Source organism: Acanthopagrus latus, chromosome 10 (genome assembly GCF_904848185.1).
Source record: "Acanthopagrus latus isolate v.2019 chromosome 10, fAcaLat1.1, whole genome shotgun sequence".
In the NCBI taxonomy this organism is placed as follows: domain Eukaryota; kingdom Metazoa; phylum Chordata; class Actinopteri; order Spariformes; family Sparidae; genus Acanthopagrus; species Acanthopagrus latus.
Genome location: NC_051048.1, coordinates 15,206,669 through 15,227,223, shown reverse-complemented (window position 1 = coordinate 15,227,223; position 20,555 = coordinate 15,206,669). Strand labels below are relative to the sequence as shown.

Below are 20,555 nucleotides of genomic sequence, written 5' to 3'. Positions count from 1 at the left end.
TACAGTTATTGTTTTTTTTTTTTTGTGTGTGTGCTTCTTCCAGATCCCCCCCTGCCACCATAATGACGGGATCCATATCTGTGTAAGGCTTTGGTCCGTACGTTTCAGGGGAAGAATGGGTTTACGCTGAAGCCATGAAAGCATTGTATGCTCCAACAGACACCAGCCAGCTCTGATACCCATCCACTCCACGGCTCCCTCTCTCTTTTGCTGATTTTATTCTGCTTGCACTTCCCTTAAAGAAAGATCGCAATCGGATAACTCTTCCCCCAAGCATTTGGCGGTGGCTCAAATTTCCTAGAAATTGCACTGAGATCTGGATTCTAGAGAAGAAGATTCTATTTTCGGTCCAGGATAGACCAATAGGCTGTTGAAGAAACGGCCGTGTTGAAATTAGCATACCCCTCCCCCCCCCCTTTTACTCTCCCGCTATTCCTCATTCCTTTCCTCCAAGTCCCAGAGGCACCAACTGATGGAGAGACGAAGGAGAGAGTCAGGATAAGGACAAGAATTAGAGCATCAGAGAGAAGAGGAAAAAACTGCTGATTCGCCAGGAAAATTGGAGTAGGGCCTCTGCAAGGATTACTTTACTCAGTGAGCTTTTTATTCCAGTTACGTGACATTTAATTATTGTTGTTTGAATTGGAAAACTGTTAGCCACAGTGAAGCTAGGCTTTACTACTGTGGTTCAGTAGACCTATAACGCAACAGTTAGTGAAGGGGTAAAACTTGTGAACTTTGAACATGACAAGGGGGTTAAGATTCCTTTGTTGGCCCCTGTGGCCTCTGGCCCTCTTCAGCCTGGTCACTACAGTGGAGATGCTGGAATTTGGCGGGGCGCCTGGCCAGTGGGCACGCTACGGACGCTGGGAAGCTGGATCAGTGGGCGAGCTTAGTTTCAGTCTCAAGACAAACATCAGCAAAGCCTTGGTACTCTACCTAGATGATGGTGGAAACTGTGACTTCTTGGAGCTTCTGATCGCTGGTGGGCGCCTTCAGATGCGCTTTGCCATCCACTGTGCCGAGCCAGCCACCTTGCACATGGAGACTGGGGTTAGTGATGACCGCTGGCACATGGTCCTGCTCACCCGCAACTTCCGTGAGACCCTCCTGATGGTCGATGGTGAGACAAAAGTGGCCGAGGTCAAGTCCAAGAGGAAGGAAATGGCAGTCGTCAGTGACCTGTTTGTGGGCGGGATCCCACCTGACGTGCGCCTCTCTGCTCTGACGTCTAGCACAGTGAAGTACGAACCACCCTTCCAGGGCTTAATCTCCAACCTGAAGGTGGGGGAGATGCCTCCTACTTTGTTGAATAGCCAGGGCATTCAGAGTGACCTGGAGTACCTCTGCACCAAACAGAACCCGTGCTTCAATGGAGGGTTTTGCTCTATTCAGTATGGAGAAGTTCACTGTGACTGCACTCACACCCGCTTCAAGGGGAAGTACTGCAAGGAAGGTAAGGAGCCATCATACTTTATCTGCTCTACCCTGATTTCATGACATTGTTCCTTGTGCAATATTTGCGACTGGCGGGGTATGCTAAGCCTTGGCATGATAAAGCTAACATAAATTAGTTGTTGGTGATGATATCCTGTGTTTTCTTGGTTGCTAATTTTGGAAATTTGTCCATGAGATGTTGGAGATTTGTCCATTTAGGTCTTTTTTTGGTCACTTTGTAGCAGGGATAGAGTAGGAATAATTACTGGCCTGACTGATTAGGGTATCTGATATTCAGCACTGAAATACTTAAATACAACTAATCTAAAATTGCACTTCAGTTATAATAATGGAGTAAATAGTAGTTAGTTACATTTGATTATTTGTCATTTCAAAATTTGGTAAGATTATCATTTCTACTACACATGTACGGCATATTGGTCTGACTATTGGTTTCAGTCTCCTTCATTACTAAGAATGGGTGTTAGTAGGCCCTGAAAAACCATATTGATTGGTCCCTACTTTGGGGCAATTCACTCTCCTACGTGTGCAGTGCTCTAAGAGATGCTGGATAGTAGCATTAGTTGCACAGTTATGATGTGTATAAATCATTCTAAAATAGCCTCTTCTTGACCTTTCCTAAGTCTTTTGCAGAGGAGTCACAAGTGACTCATTAATTTGGTATGAGGCAGTATTGTTACTGTGCTCTAGCAGGGTGTAATCGTTGATGCGTAGACCCAGTGAAGGCTAGGAGGAAGGAGTGTGCGGGGCTTTCTCAAAAGCCTACTTAAGGCAAGCATTTTTCTGGTTTCAGTCTTTTGTCCAGACAGCCTCTAAGCAGTGTCTTTGCTTTAAAGATTCAGTTCGTGAAGAAAAAAAAAACAAAAAAAAACGGCACACTTTGGCACACTTTGAATGCGACGGTGATTTAGAAAAAAAAAAGGAGAAAAAAAACAATACTTATCATCAGAAGTACTGAATGACTCCGCATATTCACATTCTTTCTTTCTTTCTTCCTTCCTTCCTTCCTTCCTTCCATCCATCCATCCATCCATCCATCCACCTATTGTCTCTGGCGCACACCCTGCTCTTGCCTTCATTTGCTCTTGGGATGTGCTCCTGTGCTGTCAGCTCATGTCAAACTCTGTTCTGTTTTACACCTCTGGCTCCCTTCACTGACACATCTCATTTCCATATCTATGTTTCTTTCCCTCTCTTTCACATTCATCCATCTCTCCATTTCTCTTTGTCCTGTAGCATTTCCTTCACTCGCCTCCTACCTTCTCTTCTCTTCTCTTCTCAAGGCTATCTGGGCTTTCCATCTCTCTCTCTCCACCTCCCTCCCCTCTCCCTGTCTCTCCAGAGTTCACTCCCTTACTCCACTTATCTCTCTTTCACCTTTACCCGCTGTCAGCACTTCCGACTCTTGCCTCCCCTCCATCTGCACTTATCTCCCTCCTCTCTTTCTTTCAAACGGTCTGCATCTCCACACCTTGCTCGTGAATTATCTGGTTCCGGATGCGGCCATCAGAAATTGCTTGCTCTGTCTTGATAATTCATAATGGTGGAGAAAAGCCCTTCATCTGACATTATCTCCAGATTCTGCTGTCATAATATGTACTATTAATATTGCATCACACCCCTCCATCATAATCAATAAATTCAGTAGCTCCTACCTTGTCCTGTGTGATGAAATGACTTGTAATTACTGTATCTTCAAAAGGCAGATAACTACTTTGCCTGCAGTTATGTGCCAATTGTTTGAAGTCTAACATTTTTGTGGCACCCACAGATAAGCTTTGACAGCGCTGAAAAGGAAATCAACCCAAACAAATATTTTGTACAAATTCTTGTTGCTTTTCATAGATCTGAAGCAATAAGAATAAAATCAGCATGCAGCCATGATTTAGATCAAAGCCCCAACACTGTTTTGATGTAGAAAGTCTAGTACAGTCTTTAAGAGCCTGAGAAGCTGTATTATTATGTATTTTGCTCTTACTAAAGAAGCCAAACAAAGGCAAAGTCCTTTATTTCTTGTGGTTGAATTATTGCTAGTTCAAGACCCTATAGCACAGCAAATGATAGTCACTGCTGGATCGCCATGTAGGTCTGTCTGTCTGTCTGTCTCTTTCTTACAGTCTCTCTCATATTTCTCAGTTCCTTTAATTCTTTAAGCCTTTTTCTCCCTCTCTCTGTGTGCTCTGTGTCAGATTGCTGTGTGGTTGCTGGAAGCAGATACCGCTGCCTGGCTCTTGGCTAAATTGAGAGCAGAATACCAATGCAGTGCTAAAGTGACTGCAGGAAACATTTGTCCTTTTGAAATGGAGAGAGAGGGAGAGAGATAGTAAGATAGAGGCTGAGAATAGAGACAGAGGTTAAGGAGGAGTGAAACAAGAACAAGATGAAATCGGGCTGATCAGCAGTGAGAAATGTAGAAGAGAGAAAGACAGCATGAAGATATTCATTTGCTCAGTGTTAATTTATTTTCGGAGATGTTCTTTAGTTTGAGGACCGTTAATTGGGTCATTATGGCCGACTGCCAGTGCAGCGGTGTATTTATTCCTTTAATCTAACACGTGGGTGGAAATGTAAAGGTCTCACTCTCTCCCTTTTAGTTGGTTTTAAGACACTTCAGATGTCTGTGCTAACAGACATGGCCATGTCTCGCCGTGTTAGCTCTGTGGTTAAGGGGCAATGTCAAGGGGAAGCGTGTTTTGAAAGGGCTGCTGCCTGCTCACTTCAGAGATGAAGAATGCAAGAATTTCATTGGAACATTTTTAATGATGAGATGTGGCACTTGCAATATATTCATGCATCTTGTTCTGGATGATTCATGATGTGCTACTTGATCACTTAGGCCTTTAACTGATGCTCTTCACAGAGATGTACAGCCAGTAGAATATGCTTTCTACAGAGAGAAAAATAGATTCTAGAACATTTAAACTAAAAACAACAAAACAAAGGAAATGTAGTACAAAGATCTCAGTTATGTACATTGCTTTCATAATAATGCAATAACAATTGTAAGGTCTCTCTTTTGGGTGAAAAATCACCTCTTATTGTTAGCGGTATCCACCCACGCAGATAGTGTTGGTTTATGTTCCGAGGTTTTGACATATCAGCCTACCTGTATGTTTCTGCCCCAATAAAGTGGAGAAAGGAGAGAACAATTTGAAATCTGTCTACCATCAGAGGTTTTGCCAAATACTGGATTTCAGTTCGTTCATGCCTTGTTATTTTCTTTTCTTTTGGCTTTCCAGAAAATGTGTTTTGACATAACAATTCAAAACCATATGAAGCCCTTTTTTGTTGTTGTTTCCTGGAATCTAATTTGTCTTGCTTTTTTTTTTTAAATGTACCTCTTTGATTTGGTCGAACTGGCATTTTAAGAGACATAACCTCTAAATTCAGAAACGCTGCAAAACATGCACAGAGGTGAAAGGTACTTAATTTAAGAGAACAGTAATAATCCCAATATTGAGCTATACACAAGTAAGAAAAGTCATAGGTCAGAGGTAGATTTGATCAACTTTCCAAGTAGAAACATTTCAGGATATGACTGTTAGTAATAGTTAAATTGAAATTAGGGATGTAAATAATATCAACTTGATAGTTTGTTGCAATATTTGTCTGACATTAAAATCATCAATTCAAACATGAGAATGTATCCAGTATGGCTGCCACTCAGAGCAGTGGCTCATTAGCAGAGAGACTTTTTTTTTTTGTTTTTTGTTTTTTGTGAGAAGACAACACAACAGCCTCATTCACATGTGGGTGGAAAGGAAGCACTTGGGATGTGAATCACCCAAACAATAGCTAATAGGCTTCTATAGGAAATAAATAAATAAATAAACAGATGTTTATACAAAATTTGTAGGACAAGTGAAGGGTACCTGTCCTTCAAAGAGAGCTAAAGAAAAGTTTTTTAATAGAGAACTGAGGCTAAATGCTAATACAGACCCTATTGTGAAGTTTCTTATAGATGTGTTCCTGGATTACATTACGTCATGATATTCAGCATAATTTCAGCATTATTTCCTTGATGAAAACAAGGAAAACAAAAACAAAATGCCTTTTGAATCACAGTAATATATCACCAGTCAAAATTACATTAAAAGCTGATTGACAGAATTGGCTCGGTATGAAGTTCTAATTCTAACTCTAATTGGCAACTGGTCGAATGTGATCCCCAGATGTGTTGGAAACAGATGTTACACACTCAAGTCAACTGCAGAATAGTAGTATCTTTACTTCTGAGAAAGGGATGACTGGTGTTGAATGAAGTTTTGATAATAAAAAAGAAAGTTGGCATAAATTTCGGTTTTCACCGACAACTAATAGCAATACTATGACAACCATGAAGTACAACTTCAATATTATTAACAGCTGGTATGACGAGAAAGATTGGAGTGATTGTAGAAATTGTTGGTTTTTCTCTCTGCTGCTATATGCTCATGAATTACAACGCTTCAGAAGTGACAGGCTTTGATGTACACATTAGAGTTCGACACAAAGAAGTTGCTTTCAAGTCCGCCTGAAGCAGAGATGGGAAGAGATGGGAAACTTAACCATGTGATCTTAACCACGCTATGCTGCATTAATCTCAGAGAATGAACATTGAACTAGCACTCTTTCACAGCCTGAAGTGCAGTTTGGACAAACGATTGCAATAGAAGCTTTTGGCCAAGTTCTGATATAATATGAAAATATTGTCATCTTGACTTTGGAATTTGAACTGGTGAATGTCATTGCAGAAGTGGAATCAGCAAATAAGAATATTCAATAAAACAGCTCAGACTTTGAAATTTAAGGAGGTTGTGCCATCTTATCTTTTTTTTTTTTTTTTTTTGTATCCCACATATTCCTTTGTAGAGCCTTTATCGCCAGCTGCATTCATTTGAATATCAGTGATCTCACTTAACCGTTAGCGACCTTCATTCATGTCTGGCGCTGACAGGCTCATTTACACTAGTGTTGTATGGGTGAAGTGGAAGGTTGTGTGGAGGTTTAAGGTGACATCACACAGTCGTCCTGATTTGTTTTTGTATGTTTTTAAATTTAACTCCGAAAATTAAGCTGTAACTTCCCAAATACCACACTGAATGCTCACATAAAAGCATGTCTATCTATCTATCTATCTATCTATCTATCTATCTATCTATCTATCTATCTATCTATCTATCTATCTATCTATCTATCTATCTATCTATCTATCTATCTATCTATCTATCTATCTATCTATCTATCACAGTACATGCATGTACTTAATGAATGCCATAATTGGAGACTGTGTCCCCATTACGTTGCATTTTGAAGTAGTTATAGGCAGGCCTTTTTCCATTAGGGGTTGTAATTAAAGCCGCTATGCGCCTCTGTGGCCCATTGTTTTTATAATTGATGCTGACCCTGCCTTTGTTCTCTGACGACCCCGGAACGCTAGCGTGGGGCAAGGCGGCCACAAGCTTTCAATTCAGGATAATTAGAGGTTAAATTAATCTGTCGAAATGGCTGCTGTGATATTAATACATTGATTTACACAACAAACTGTGAATGGTCTTTCAGGTTACAATGAGGCTGGATTTGCACCTTACTTTAAAGCTATTTGTCTTGCAGTTTTTTTTTTTTTGTTTTGTTTTTTATTGTAATTGCTGTTAGGTTCGATATGCAGCTGACTTGACAGACTGAAGCTGTTAGAAATTGTTCATGCACAGAAGCCAATCACTTCATTAAAATTCATTCAATTTAACAAATTAATTGAGCTAAAGAGACATTTCATAAATGTTTCCTCATGGGAATTGTTTTTGTTTTTCTTAGGAGAAACTGGACATTAGAATCAAAATGTGCCTAAAATGAGCATGTATTGAATTTATTGATCTCTGACGCCATTTCGCGATATCAATTTATAAATGCACTGGACAGTGAATTTAATTACTCTTGATTTTAGGAGGTCAGCTGCCACGAGTTTGCAATGTGACTGAGAATTATTCACTTCTGTAACTGAATGTTTTACAAGCAATTTGTAACTGGTTATGAAAAATAATATTGATGCCTCTAAATGACCCACATGATACAAATGTATTCTTAATGCCTGCCATCCCTCCGAATCTTGTAGCTTTAGGCTACATGTAGCCTAGGTGTATGAATGGTACTAAAAGTTTACTTTGTTTCACCATCATTATATCAAAGTTAACAATGTGAGATAACCACAAATGGATACATGACCTAATGTCTATGTATCCTGCAAATCAAGAGAGAACTTGAAGGGCACTCAGTAGAGTCCATACCTCTGCCAAGGTCCAGAAGTCCCCTTTAATTCAATCAGGCCTCATCCAAGATCAAATCTGATAGTCCTGTATCACACTAAATTATTTTAACACTCTCATAATTTAAGCCTTGACATGTTTTGTATTTTTTATTAAGCCCACAAATTATACCTAGAAACATTAATAGAAATGTTTAAAGACACCCTATCTTGGTATGTTAAAAAAAAGTGTTTATGTTATCCTACTGACAAACCAACTGACCAACAAATAATGTGTGAAAATACAACCTCCTTGGCGGTGGTAAATCAGACAGTTATAATTAAAAAGAATTGCGTTTCTTTCCCTGACTTTGAGGATGAATCAAGTGGGTGGTGCTCACACTGATTTTATCCACAGAGGCGGATAGAATCAACAGTAATTGAAAGTAAAGACTCATTTAACAGATATAAAAGTCTGTGTTCCACTACCTCCTCTGGTTAAACGTTAAACCTAGCTTCACTGATGTGTGTCCAAAATGTTTTCTGTTGTGAGCCATGACCTGACTGGGCCCAGGTGTACACCTGCATATCATTGCAATGAGAAGTTGAAGCACTTGAAGTCAATGAGGACGAGGCTTGTCTAGTCGTCATTGTGCCTTACAGCTATGTTTTTTACCCTTCTATCTCACATGACTCATTCGTAGAGCTATACAGCCATGTCCCATTAATGACTTTCATGTTACTTCAATCTATACACGTGTGTATTTTTACACATTTCATTTTATGTGTGAAAATATAGTGATTTAACCCAATAATAACCAGATTGTTGTGAAATGGGCATAACCTTTCACAGATACATCAGTAATCTTAATATTTATTCAATGTCCATTTCTATTGCTGACTTAATTGTAAAATTTAGGTTTATAAAAATTCACAACCGTAGGAAAGTTACATTATATTAATCACACTTTTGGGTTATCTATGCTACGGTTTACATTTAAAAACTAATCTTTCCTTACTTACCTAATCAGTTATATAGCTTAGGAGTTAACTTAGTCATCTTTTTTTGTTGCTTTTGACAGGAAATGATACCTGGCAGTGTCGCAGAAAATTGGATAGTATCTGCACACATTTTCTGCCTGTTCTCTGGCAGTGGAATAAACACTTTATCACCATTTATGAGGGAAAAAAGGTTGATGCAGCACCCCTTTTGCATTTGGCAAGGCCTTACAGAGAAGTGTTCAAAAACAGCTGCTTAGTTCATTACTGCTCACTACTTTCCAATTCACTTTCATCATCACTTTTTATTATATATGTTGGCATAAAGTAGAAACCTTGGTCCCCGGGGAGCCCTGCAGTTAACCGGCTTGCACCCTGCATGTCGGGAAGGCAGGACCCCCCTTAAAGAAAGATGCCATGACCTCAGGCGAGCCTCTACTGTAGCTGCGGAGTGAGAGAAAAAAGAGAGAGAGAGAGAGAGAGAGAGAGAGAGAGAGAGAGTGAGAGAGAGAGAGAGAGAGAGAGTCAGAGCTGCGTTCAGGGAGTCTAGGCATCAGCTTCAAACACACACTGTCCTTTTTATAGCCTGTGGAGATGTTTTAACACGGTCTGCCATGAACAGATGCTATTTTTCCCCCGACAGGCCAAAGTAATCTGGGTTTATCAGCTGTTGTAATTCATGAACGATAAGGCCTCAACACCTCTCGTAACGCCCGAACACCCATGAACTCGGCATTTTATAACTATGGCTCGACAACCTTTTCAGCTAATGCCTTGAACATTTTTTTTTTTATATATATATATGTATATTAGAATACGTCCAGATAAAAAAGATGAGCTCAAATGTTAACCTTTTCTTGTCTCAAGCTGTGAGACAGGAGCCCCTTCAAACGCACAATACTTTGCAGTTACAACCCTACTCGACATGCCTGATATGATGATTGCATCACGATTTATCATGAATTCGTTTAGACATTTATATATAACATTGCACATCATGAAACAGGGCGCTATTTTTTTTAAAAAATATTTATGGGAGTGGACATCCATTTTTTTTTTTACTGTACACCAATAAGCCACAGCAATAAAACCACCAGCTCTTTATTGTGCATGTTCTCCTTGTGTTGTCACAACGGTTCTGACACATCGAGATGGAGACGCAAGGCTTCTGGGGTTGTCCTGTCGTGCCTGGCATTGGGACATTGAGATTGGATAATTTGTGTCTTGGTGGGTGGGGCCTCTATGGATTGGATATGGACTTTGGCTCTGACGAGTTCCATGCGTTTCTTCTGTAACATGGCACTAAAAAAATCCATCTGATTTTCTAGCAAATCCGACCCGATGACACTTAATACTGAAGGAAGGAAGGATCAAAATTATACTAATATTAATGCCTTGTGGATGGTAGGATTTCCCATACATGATAGTCTGAACATCCCAAAATATGAGTTAAGTGATGTGGGACATTGGATTTTTAGTGATAGTGGTTTCAGGTAGGATGCTGATAGAACGGTGCTGGGGCAAAGAGCAGAGGACATCAAGGAGAGTCGTACATCATGCTGGTAATTGCTGTATCTCCCCACTGGCAAACACAGAGGGAGGAGGTGGGAAGAGTTAGAGCTGAGTGTGAGTGGGGAGGGGGGTGGGGGTGGCTCACAGCCTGGTAATTGAACTCCCAATCAACTTGCCCTGTTTACATAAATAAATGTAGTGCTAATGAGGAGGCTGTACCCCATAAGGCTGCCTGAAGAGCTTCCATAGATAACCTTATCAGCAATATGTGTGGCTGTTACGACAGAAACTGACAGAATCGAAGCCATGTCTTTTTTTCGCCATCCCTAACCAACTACACTGATAAAGTCTAGCAAAGCCCGCCACGCTTCAGGTCTTCATTGGATCTGATTACAGAGATTTTGTTGGTGTTTATCAGAGCTACTGTCTGCTGTTGGGACTTGGATTTTGTAAAGTAGCTGTCGTTATCTTACTATCATTTTGGCTCTCTCTCTCTCTCTTTTTTTTATTGCCTTCCTCTAGTTACCCAAGGAACATTTCTTTAATTTCTGTTTATGTTGGTTGGGGTAACCTAGGGAACACATTTGAAGACTTCAGAAATATATACACAGTATGTAAAATGCATTGTTAGAAGTTTCAGTGATACAAGTTTTCCCCTCGAGTCACAGCAATTATAAAAGTTGTGAAATATTTAATGATAGTACTCTTACATGAAGAGTGTTAGTCAGCCCACAGTTAATATATGTGACTAGATAAGAGAAAATGTACATTAAAACAAAACAAGATTTAAAAAAAAAAATGAGAGTATTAAAAATAATGTTGTAAACCACAAATAATTGTAGCAATGGTGCTGAACCACATGTAGTTTTCCATTAGAAGGACAAATTCAGCCAGTGGAAAACTATTAGTAACACTGTGAAAATTACTTACTTTGCTCTTTGTCAATCACTGTATCCAACACATTAAATAAATATATTGCTTAATATTTATTAATGTAAATATTTATCACTTAACTCCTTTCCTTCTAGCTCATCTACTTTTTTGCGCACCCTTTACCCTTTGCCCACTTTTTTCTGACTCTCAACTGTGTAGTCATGGCTTTTTGCCGGCTGAGCAGATCCCGAGTTCAAACGACACATGCTCCTGGGCCTCCATTCTCCGGCTGATAGATTTCCAGCTTACTCGAACAGACAGCAAGGCAAAAATCCACTATTTAGGCATGGGTGCCCAATATTCCTCAGTTCCTCGCACTTTGATCAAAGGATGCTGCGCCGCACGCTTATCTTACTCCCTCTTACCATGTTGTCGTCTTATGTCTTGCTCTCATGGATTTTCTCACCTCTGTGCTTTCACTTTGTTAAGAAGGTAGGGAGACCCTATAGTCCAAATAACATATCGTGATGCAGTCTTTTTTTTTATTATTACCTAGTTTTCATTGGATTTAAAAGACAAACAATCAGAAAAAGGAAAAGAAGAATCCGGTAACAACTGCTCCAGATGAGAGACTTCCTTAAGTCTCTAATCCCCTAATTCCTGCCCTTTTTTGCAGCGTCTGAATACTTTCACGCAGATTGCTTTTCCTTGCGGAAGCAAAAAGGCAAGCATTAACGGGTAAGTGTGAGGTTAAGTTGAACGACTCAAAGTAGATTCTGAATGTTAAGCACGCGCAAAACATATTTATTTTGACTTGTTTGCTCGCCGCGGGTTGGTAGCGTAGGATGTCGGCGGGCTGGATGCAATCAAGCGGATGGCTTCTAGGGAGGGTGTCAATCTGATGTTTTCCAGTCCACCACCTTCTTCAACCTTTTCTCAGGTGAGTCTTTACTGGCTTGAAAGTCCCTGCCGGTGTGATCGGCTGTCGCGTGCAATTAAAGCTTGCTCTCCGACCCTGCTGTCACTCCACAAGTGGAGAAGTGAGCGAGAGGTCTGGCTCACACGTCCCTGCCACATGTCAAATGCTATCCGTCCCCATTACGGTTTGAGCCATGGGAGCCACAGAAGGCCCAGAACAAAATAAGCAAACCGAGAAGAGTACTTCCTCTGTGAAGCTTCGTAACAGCATTCAGTCTTTATTGTGTTAGATACATGCTGCGTGTGTGTGTGTGTGACTGCAGCGTCACCATGACATACAAACGTCATGCAGAGCTTTTACCAATTAGAAAATGATTGATAATTTGCACGCAGGACATTTTTTTTTTTAGATGATGATGAGAAAAAAATGATGTGCGTCTCTTCGCAGTGCATGTGTAACAACATGCCACTGGAGTGCATTAGACAGCCTTTCTAATGCAACAGCAAGGCAAATCAATACATGATTCTCAGATGGCTTGTTTTTTACTGTGTTGGCTATGCAGCTTCAGTGCTCACGTCAATGGCTTTAAATTTCATATACATAGATTTTAGAGTGTCCGGTGCAAAGCTTTATGCAATTAGGCTTGATTTTTTTTTTATTTTTTTTTATTTCTGACTATTTGTGTACACTGTTAATTAACAGACTGGCAGTTATTATCAGTCAGCTGGCGTTATCGGCCAAGCGGTCATACATATTTATTTCTGCTTCTGCATTGTGTTGTTTGTGAAATAACTGAAACCTTACCCTTTAGAGAGATGTAAGTGTTGTTTGTCGGATTTCTAAACATTTTTTCTTTTTTCTGTGTATTTGCTCCATTGTATTTGTACATGTTCCTACCGGACTGTTATGCTTTCACCTCACATTAAAGATATTGCTTCTGATATGTTGATGCTGCGTCAGATTGGCTGGTTGTTACATACCCTGTCTCTTTCGTTCAACTCACCGAAAGTTGGATTTGAAAGGAGGGTGAGAGAGAGAGAAACATGGTACCAAACTGTGTGACAATAGCTGTCACCTGTCATCAGTGGGAAAAAACAAACACACACACACATACACACACACACACTAGCTTCCCATCCCTCAGCGTCTAGCTGCATACTGTGAATCTTGGTCTGCCAGTTTTGCTCTGTAACACGAACCTGCTGGTGAAAATGATGTGTCTGATTGTGACTGTATCGTGACTGAAAAGCGATCCTCGCGGCGCCGTGCATCAGGTGACTCCCTGTGGCCCTCAACTGGACAACTTGTTTGTGCATTAGGTCATAAACACAATGCATGGAGGCAGGGAAGAAAGGTACGGGGAAAACAAACAGCGGGGAGGAAAAAAAGGCGTGAAAGCATGGAGGAGTGTTTGGATGTTTCTGAGTCTCAGAAGACATTGTTGTGAACACAGACTGTGGGAAAACCCCCAGTATCCCACAGTACCACTTCTTGGGATTCCACTTCAATCAAACACCTGCTAGCTGAGCTTCAATAGAGGACTGTAACCCCCCCCTCCCTTCACCAGCTGAAGCCCCCCGCTACTGTTTTATGACATGATATAGTGATATATAGAGACAGTTCTGATACCTCCTGTCGTGTCCTGTTGTCCAGACCGATTGTGTGACCTGAGCCATTGCTGATGTGGGTGCAAAAAACACCTAGCCATCTAAAGCTTTGAGTTTGGACACTGCCCAAAAAAAGCTAAGGTGCCATTGCTTTTGATATCTGCAGAAACAGGGTGGCATTCATTATTACTTTATAGATCTCCTGTGGTACAGGCTTGTTCTATGACATTTATATATTTATTTAGCCTGGCAAACAGACAGGACCACCTATGGAGTTAATACAGCGCCGGCGACACCAAATTACTCGGAAATGAGGTCTGATTGCTGATGTGCCTGCTGCTGTAATGCCGTCACTCAAGTTGCAAGCTGTTTGCGCTTGTGGCTCATCAGAGCTCTCCCGCCTCGCTGCTGAGTGAGACTTGACAACATCGAGGATAAAACTTTGCCTTTATTTATTTATTTTCATACTACTTTAAATTTGCTCAAGCGTTTTTTGTTTTGTTTTGATTTTTTTTTTCTGAAATAACTAGGCTTTTTCGAAGAGCTGTGGTAATCTGACACAATCTGTCCAGTTCGTGCAGAGAAAAGTGAGAGATTTGGGGCAAAATTTAACATGATTCCCTTCCTCACTGACTAAGCTATGTTTAAACCCAGCGTGTGCTCTGCGCTGGGATATAACCCGGCGCATCAGCCTAATTTTCCTACCCGTCTTGTACAATGTTGTACTGCACACAGGGCAACAAGTGATAGATGTCATAGCTCTAAAAACACAAATAAGATGGCCCAGTGTCTTTGAGCCTGATGGCTGAGACGAGCAAATGGCGCCAGCGATGAGAAAGTTGCAGTAGAGTATGCAGAGCGTGCAGGGGCGTGAAGAGAATACCTTGGCTTATTGGTGGAAGAGAAAGACGCAGCATGACATAACACCGTGGCAGCGGTAGTGACAAAATCATCCTGTGCTTTAAGAATAGGCTTATGTCTTTGATGGATTGCCCAGGGTGATATTTGTCAGGGAAAATGGAACAGCTTCAGGGGCACACTGTGAGTGCTTGGGGGGGGCACCAGCCTGTAGATCGTGTGTCAGCGTTAGAATTTCAATTGGAGGGGGAAAGGGGGCATATGTGGAGAGTGTGGGTCTCGGTTTGTGCAAGGCCTCAGTGGTGAGGCTTTCAGCATGGCTTCTCTGTGTCTCACAGGCGGTCTGACAGATGGTATGGAAATTTCCACAAAAAAAAAAAAAAAAAGAACGCCGAAGAAAGGTACAACGGGATTGTCTCTCTTTGCGTGTGCGTGGGTTGAAGATGTTGCACCTTTTCTCCTCTGTACAATCCAGTTCCCGGCACTGACATAACACCAGTGTTCTAGAAAACACGGGCACGGACCTTGATGACTGATGTTCTCAGTTTAACCAGCGTCAATATGACGGCACGATAATGGCATGCGAGACAACAGACTTTATTTTCACATTCTGAAATGATTATTGTAATTATTCAATCTCTCCGCGCTTTTTGGAGCAGTCGTCACAATATAGCGCTGCATTTATTCACGGCCGCCCGTCCCGGCAAAGGGACTTAATCACACGTTTCCATAAACACACAAACACATTGACACGCATCCTCTAGTGTCACTGCTCACAAGCCGAGCAGGGATGGTAAATATTGACTCATAGTCTTCTCATTAAAGGGCCTTTTTGACTATCAGAGCCTGAAAAGGACATATAGTACACTCATTTCAAATGGTAGAATGCCAGAGGCAGTATTTGCTGGCGATAATGGTCAACCTTTATCTTATACTCTTTACCCCTGTGAAGGCCTATTGCCAAGGGATAACTTAGTCTGAAGGGTGGAATCAGATTAGAGGACTGGTCATCCCCGATGTTGGGAATTACACAATGTCACTGTAAATGCAGAAAACATAGTTCATGTGAAAATAGGGTTAATCTTGTTATGCCAGGAGTGCATGCCAAGTTTACACAATGAGCGCAGCTTCTAGTCCCAATTTCTCTGCCAGCTGTTGTCTCTGTATTCCACTAAGCCATGCATTATTTTGAATCATCTTTACAGCTCAGAGTTAGAATAAGCATAATGCCTCCCCCTAATGCTTGTTGTCTAGCCTTGGTTTAATTTAGGTCGGCCATAGCAACAAAGTCAGACAAAGTCAGCAGTATCAATTGCGAATTGTCAAGTGTATAAAAACGAGACTGCGTAGTTAAAGATTTAACTCATGAATACGGCGGCAAGAACAAGAGCATGCAGGAGCAAAGCGAGAGGGGATAAAAGAACTCAGGATCCCAAAGAAAATGGCTCTGCTGTTCACATGTCTGATCGAGCTTAAAGATACTATTACTCTATTGTCACAGGAGCCGTTCTCCCTGGCCTAACTCCAGAAGATGCGCTGACCTTTTCAGCATTTTACCACATCAGGTCTATTACACGCCGACAGTTCACCTCTCCCTTTTTCTTGTGAGGGGGATAATACGAGCGCTCCCTTTTTATTGTGATGAAAAGGCAGTGCTGGCTTTAGTGTGATTTAATTTCTGCGGCTCTCGGAGCTTCTGTAGGAAGAAGTCCTGACAGTCACTTCACCTGAAAGCAATCGCCAGGAACGACCGTTGCTTTAGTGTGTGATTGAATACCAATAAATCTGACCCTCTTTATTTCTCCTCGAACAAAGAAGAGTGGAGGGGTGCCAGCTTGTACTGACAAGGGAGTGGATTATCTTCCCTGGTGGACTTTTAGTTACATGATCCTGCATCACAATGCAAAGCTTTCATCAAATATGTAGGGGAAGGGATTGATTGAAGCTGATACTGTAATCCATATAATACTTAGATCCCTTATATTACCTGAGCCAATTTCGAATGGCTGTGTTGCACTGTGTGGCCGAGGGGTTCTCTGCACTTCTCTTTGAGTTTTCATTGCAACTGGAGGAGGTTAGAGCACTCAAATCATGATGAGTCTGAACATCTGCAGTCTTGCCAAAAACTGGAGGTCCCGGCTCAATTATCTGTTTTCATTCAGCGCAATTGTTTGCATTTTCAGTCTTTACCACCAATTGTTGATATCGGCATATGTATGCAACACTCACCATCTACATTTTTGGCACAGATGACGCAAGCCACATGGTTTATCATCTCAAAATGGCTTCCTGGGTGACTTTGGTAAACTAACGGCAGACAGAGTCAGGGTTAGGGATAGGGTTAGATTAATTCCATGTTTTATATGCGCTGCAAATTTTACAAATAGGCTTTTTTTTGTCCTTGTGAGAGGAGAGCCATCTTGAAATGAGTGGGTTAAGATCTGTGCCAAAAATAAGTGTATTCCCATGATACTTCCATGGCAATGAAACACAATGGTCACACCCACTTTGCTGGTAATGAATGATCAACCCGGTATATTATGCTTTTATCCTCTCCCACTGGGGTATTAATGTTGAGCCATGACTGTATTGGCTCTTCACCAGTATGACACATTTATTACATTAATTCAAATATAGTCTTTACACACAAACACACATGCCGGGACAGATGCACAAACTTTACATACACCGGACATAGATAAGCTAGAGATAGTTCTGTTTACTCCATTGGTCTTCAGCCAGGTTGCTACTGTGATCTGGCCCGGTTTTTCAGTGATGTGTGTGTGATGCCGCGTGTGTGTGTGTGTCGTTGCACTGCACAGGTGGCGGGCAGCAGGGATGGGAGCAGGCCAGTGAGCAGGTAGAATACCACTGAGGTGGAAATAACACAGTCTGGTCTCCTCCGCTGCTCGAAGAGGCCTGGCGTGAAATGCTGCAGGTAGTGCTGACCGCACACTGTTGCTCCCCCTGCGCTGGACAAATTCTGATAGAGGGTGCACCTGTGTGGCTTTGTATATCTGGGCATAACACACGTGCTCGCTGATATGCAGGCACAATGAAATACGATATGCGGAATGTGATATGTAGAATATGGGCTAAATACGAAAAATTCACTGCAGTTGCCCTCTCAACGGATGATTAATGTTGAAATAGAATTATTTTGCAATTGATTATTGATAAAACAGAAACTGGGCTGCATTTTCATACGTGATCGCTGTGCCCAGGGAGCTCCATTGTTCTCATACTTTCACCTGTTGCCACTGACCGAAGCTGGCGCACATTTCCAAGCCAGAGCCCAGCTGCTGCGTCACCCGCTTCCTGAACATCCAGGTGCCGTTGCCAAAGGTGATCATGAACTCATAATTGTCCAAGACTCCCAGCAATGTTGCAGCCTCGACCTCTGCGATCGCACCAAAACTGGTAACAGACTGATGAAGAAAGACAGCATAAGTGAGAAAATCGTAAATGCTTACCAGCTGGTAAAAGTGGAGAATTGTAACACCCTTTGCTGGAGGGCCGTAGCTGCTGCAACATGTACTATACGCTTGACTCTGTCTGACCTGCATACATGAGTGATCAAGCCTTTTGGAGTGTGAAAGTGGCTATGAAGCGGAGGAGGCAAATAAAGGAGACCAGTCGACTCCCGTCTGTTCTGTCTCCTCCAAAGCCCCTCTTTTGTTCTTAGGTTTTTTTGGCAGCGATCCTCCAGTCCAGTCAACTTCCCCTGCAGTGATTTGTCTGTGACACATCAGTAGCTCACAGGGCCACTCAACACTCTCATCTTAGGGAGTTTAGGAGGGAGAAGTGAGGGGAGAGCACGGCTGCCAGCACTAGGTATGCCGTAAGACCTGCCTATTTTTCAAGCTATCATATCAGAGGCAATTCACATCACCGCTTTTTTTTTCTTTTTTTTTTCTCTGAGCAGATCTTCCGAGGGACAGGCAGGCTGGCGGCCAGGCAAATAGCTCCCATTCTTGCAGATTCAGTAGCAGGTTAAACTCACTGGTCTGCAGAAATACTATTCAATCAAAACCTTACATTGAACTGATTTAAAGTGCATACTGACATCATGTGCACTGAAATGGCATGTCCTTGTCAAATGTTGCCTTATAAAGAAAACCCATACAATTCAGCTGGGGGTCCATCTATGGTCAATGTTGTGTGGGGACGGCTGGAGAGAGTCGGATGCAGAGTCAGACCTTATGGGGGAATAAACGCCTGGTGTCACATTGGATTTTGCTCTGATCAGGAGCTAATGCCGACAGGAGGGGGACTCAGGAATTACCTTTTAATTTATGGGATTAAAACGTGGATTTATTTTCAGCCCCGTTTATCTACAGCAATTATCCGCTGAGGCGACAGCCATTGTAAAGAGTTTATTTACTTTAATGTTGACTGCCAACTGGAGCTGGAGGGGGAATCTGCTTTACATCATGAACGTAAATGGGGGAAAAAAAAAAAAAAGGAGAGATAAGTGGAGCTTCTAGTAAGTGCTGATTTTAGCGATTGACCTGACTTCAAATGGAAACACAAAAGCTCATGTACCGTAACGTAATCTGAAAACTTGTGTTACATTGCCAGGGAGAATCTATGTGTCCCCAGCACAAATGTTTCTTGGGCGAGATGTTTTCACGTTTTTTTTTACACGTTACGTTAAGTCTCCCTCCCGCCATCTTTCTCCCAATCTTATAGCAACAAATGACCAAATGAAACGCACATTTCATTTATTTATTTATTTATTTATTTTTTGTAAAAACCAAAACCAAAACCTGTGGGCATGTTTTGGTTTGCTCTGTAAACATTTGGGATAAAATAAGTACACATCTCAATGAAAAAAAAAAATAAATAAATAAAGGTGTAGTTGATTTGGGACATTTAAAGCAGAGTTCTTGCATAATTTATTTTAAACTGATGTGTCCGAGATGTATTTCATATTTCAGGATTTGAATATTATTTTCATCGGTGGCTTGCTGTCATGTTTTGTAGGACGATGTTGAATGTTCATGATGCACAGCAACATATTAAATGCCATACATTTAGTGGCATTTAAAGGCTACAAGGAACTTCCTGTTATGTTGATTCTGGTAGCTCCTGTCGACAAGAGCTGTGTGAGCACCAATCGCTTGCTCCTTGACGATATTGATCTGGCCATACTGAGCATTTGTTTTGGAGGAGATCATATTATAATACAATTTACTACTCCTTCACCTGCTCCTGCATTTTGCTCAATGTCAAACTTTCTGGCTGTCACTGGTAGAAATAGTGTCATTGTCTATGACATCCCATTGGTCTCTTGTTTCTTATTCTATATGTATTACAGTGTCCCATGGAGCTTTCCTATTTGATGACTCATTGACCCCCTTTATCATGTACAAATCTGCACAGTGTCTTTTTACATAGAGCCCACGGCCCATTTCACTTATGCTCTTGTGAACAAGACTAAAAAACAATGGCTTGGTAGCCCTCCATTCCCAGTCCTTTCCTTACAATGACTACTGTTTCACCGAGGGATTGAGAAGAGCATATTTTTCCATTGCCACATCAAAATAAGGGAATGATGAATTTTTCAGTCCAGCATGGGGTAGTGGGAGCTGTAGAGGGTCACGGTTTGGTTCGGGACAATAATGCATAAATCTCAGGCAGAAATGGATGTCCCAATCCCAGCAAGAGCTGGAGAGCCCTTTTGGGTACAGTACTGCTACAGGCCAGAACCCATTCACTGAAACGCGTTCAGCCATTTATGCAATGCTGTGGTCAGTGTGATGCTGAGTGCATTTTTGCTCACAACATCTGGCAAACACAATACGTTCCATTTGGAAATCGCATTTCTATTTCAGTGCTAAACTTTTCAACCATTTAAGGCTGTCCAGCAGGCAGGGAGAAGGAGGTGGTTTGCCAAGTAAAACCTGATGTTAAATGTGTGTTCTCTGCAGCTGCTTTGCTTTCTTGGCTTTTGGAAAAAAAAAAAAAAAACATTTACGAATAGCACCTTTTACAGTCACGATTGTTTGCTGTGTTCTTTTTTTTTTTCTTTCTATTTTTCTGGTGTGTGCTGCAACGGTTTATCTTAACAGAGAAAGCCACGGTTTGAAGTTAGCACCGTCAGCCT

General features: G+C 41.5%; 1 protein-coding gene across 7 annotated transcripts in view; it reads left to right on the top strand.

The window, feature by feature from the left end:
* The window catches only part of nrxn2b (neurexin 2b), a 629,462-nt gene that overhangs the window by 82,303 nt on the left and 526,604 nt on the right, over positions 1–20,555 (top strand). For all 7 annotated transcript variants that reach the window (XM_037112710.1, XM_037112713.1, XM_037112711.1 and 4 more), the window contains one exon: positions 44–1,456. In XM_037112710.1, coding sequence (XP_036968605.1) covers positions 745–1,456 — 712 coding nt within the window. In that variant the 5' untranslated portion in view covers positions 44–744. The remainder of the gene's footprint in view (positions 1–43; positions 1,457–20,555) is intronic.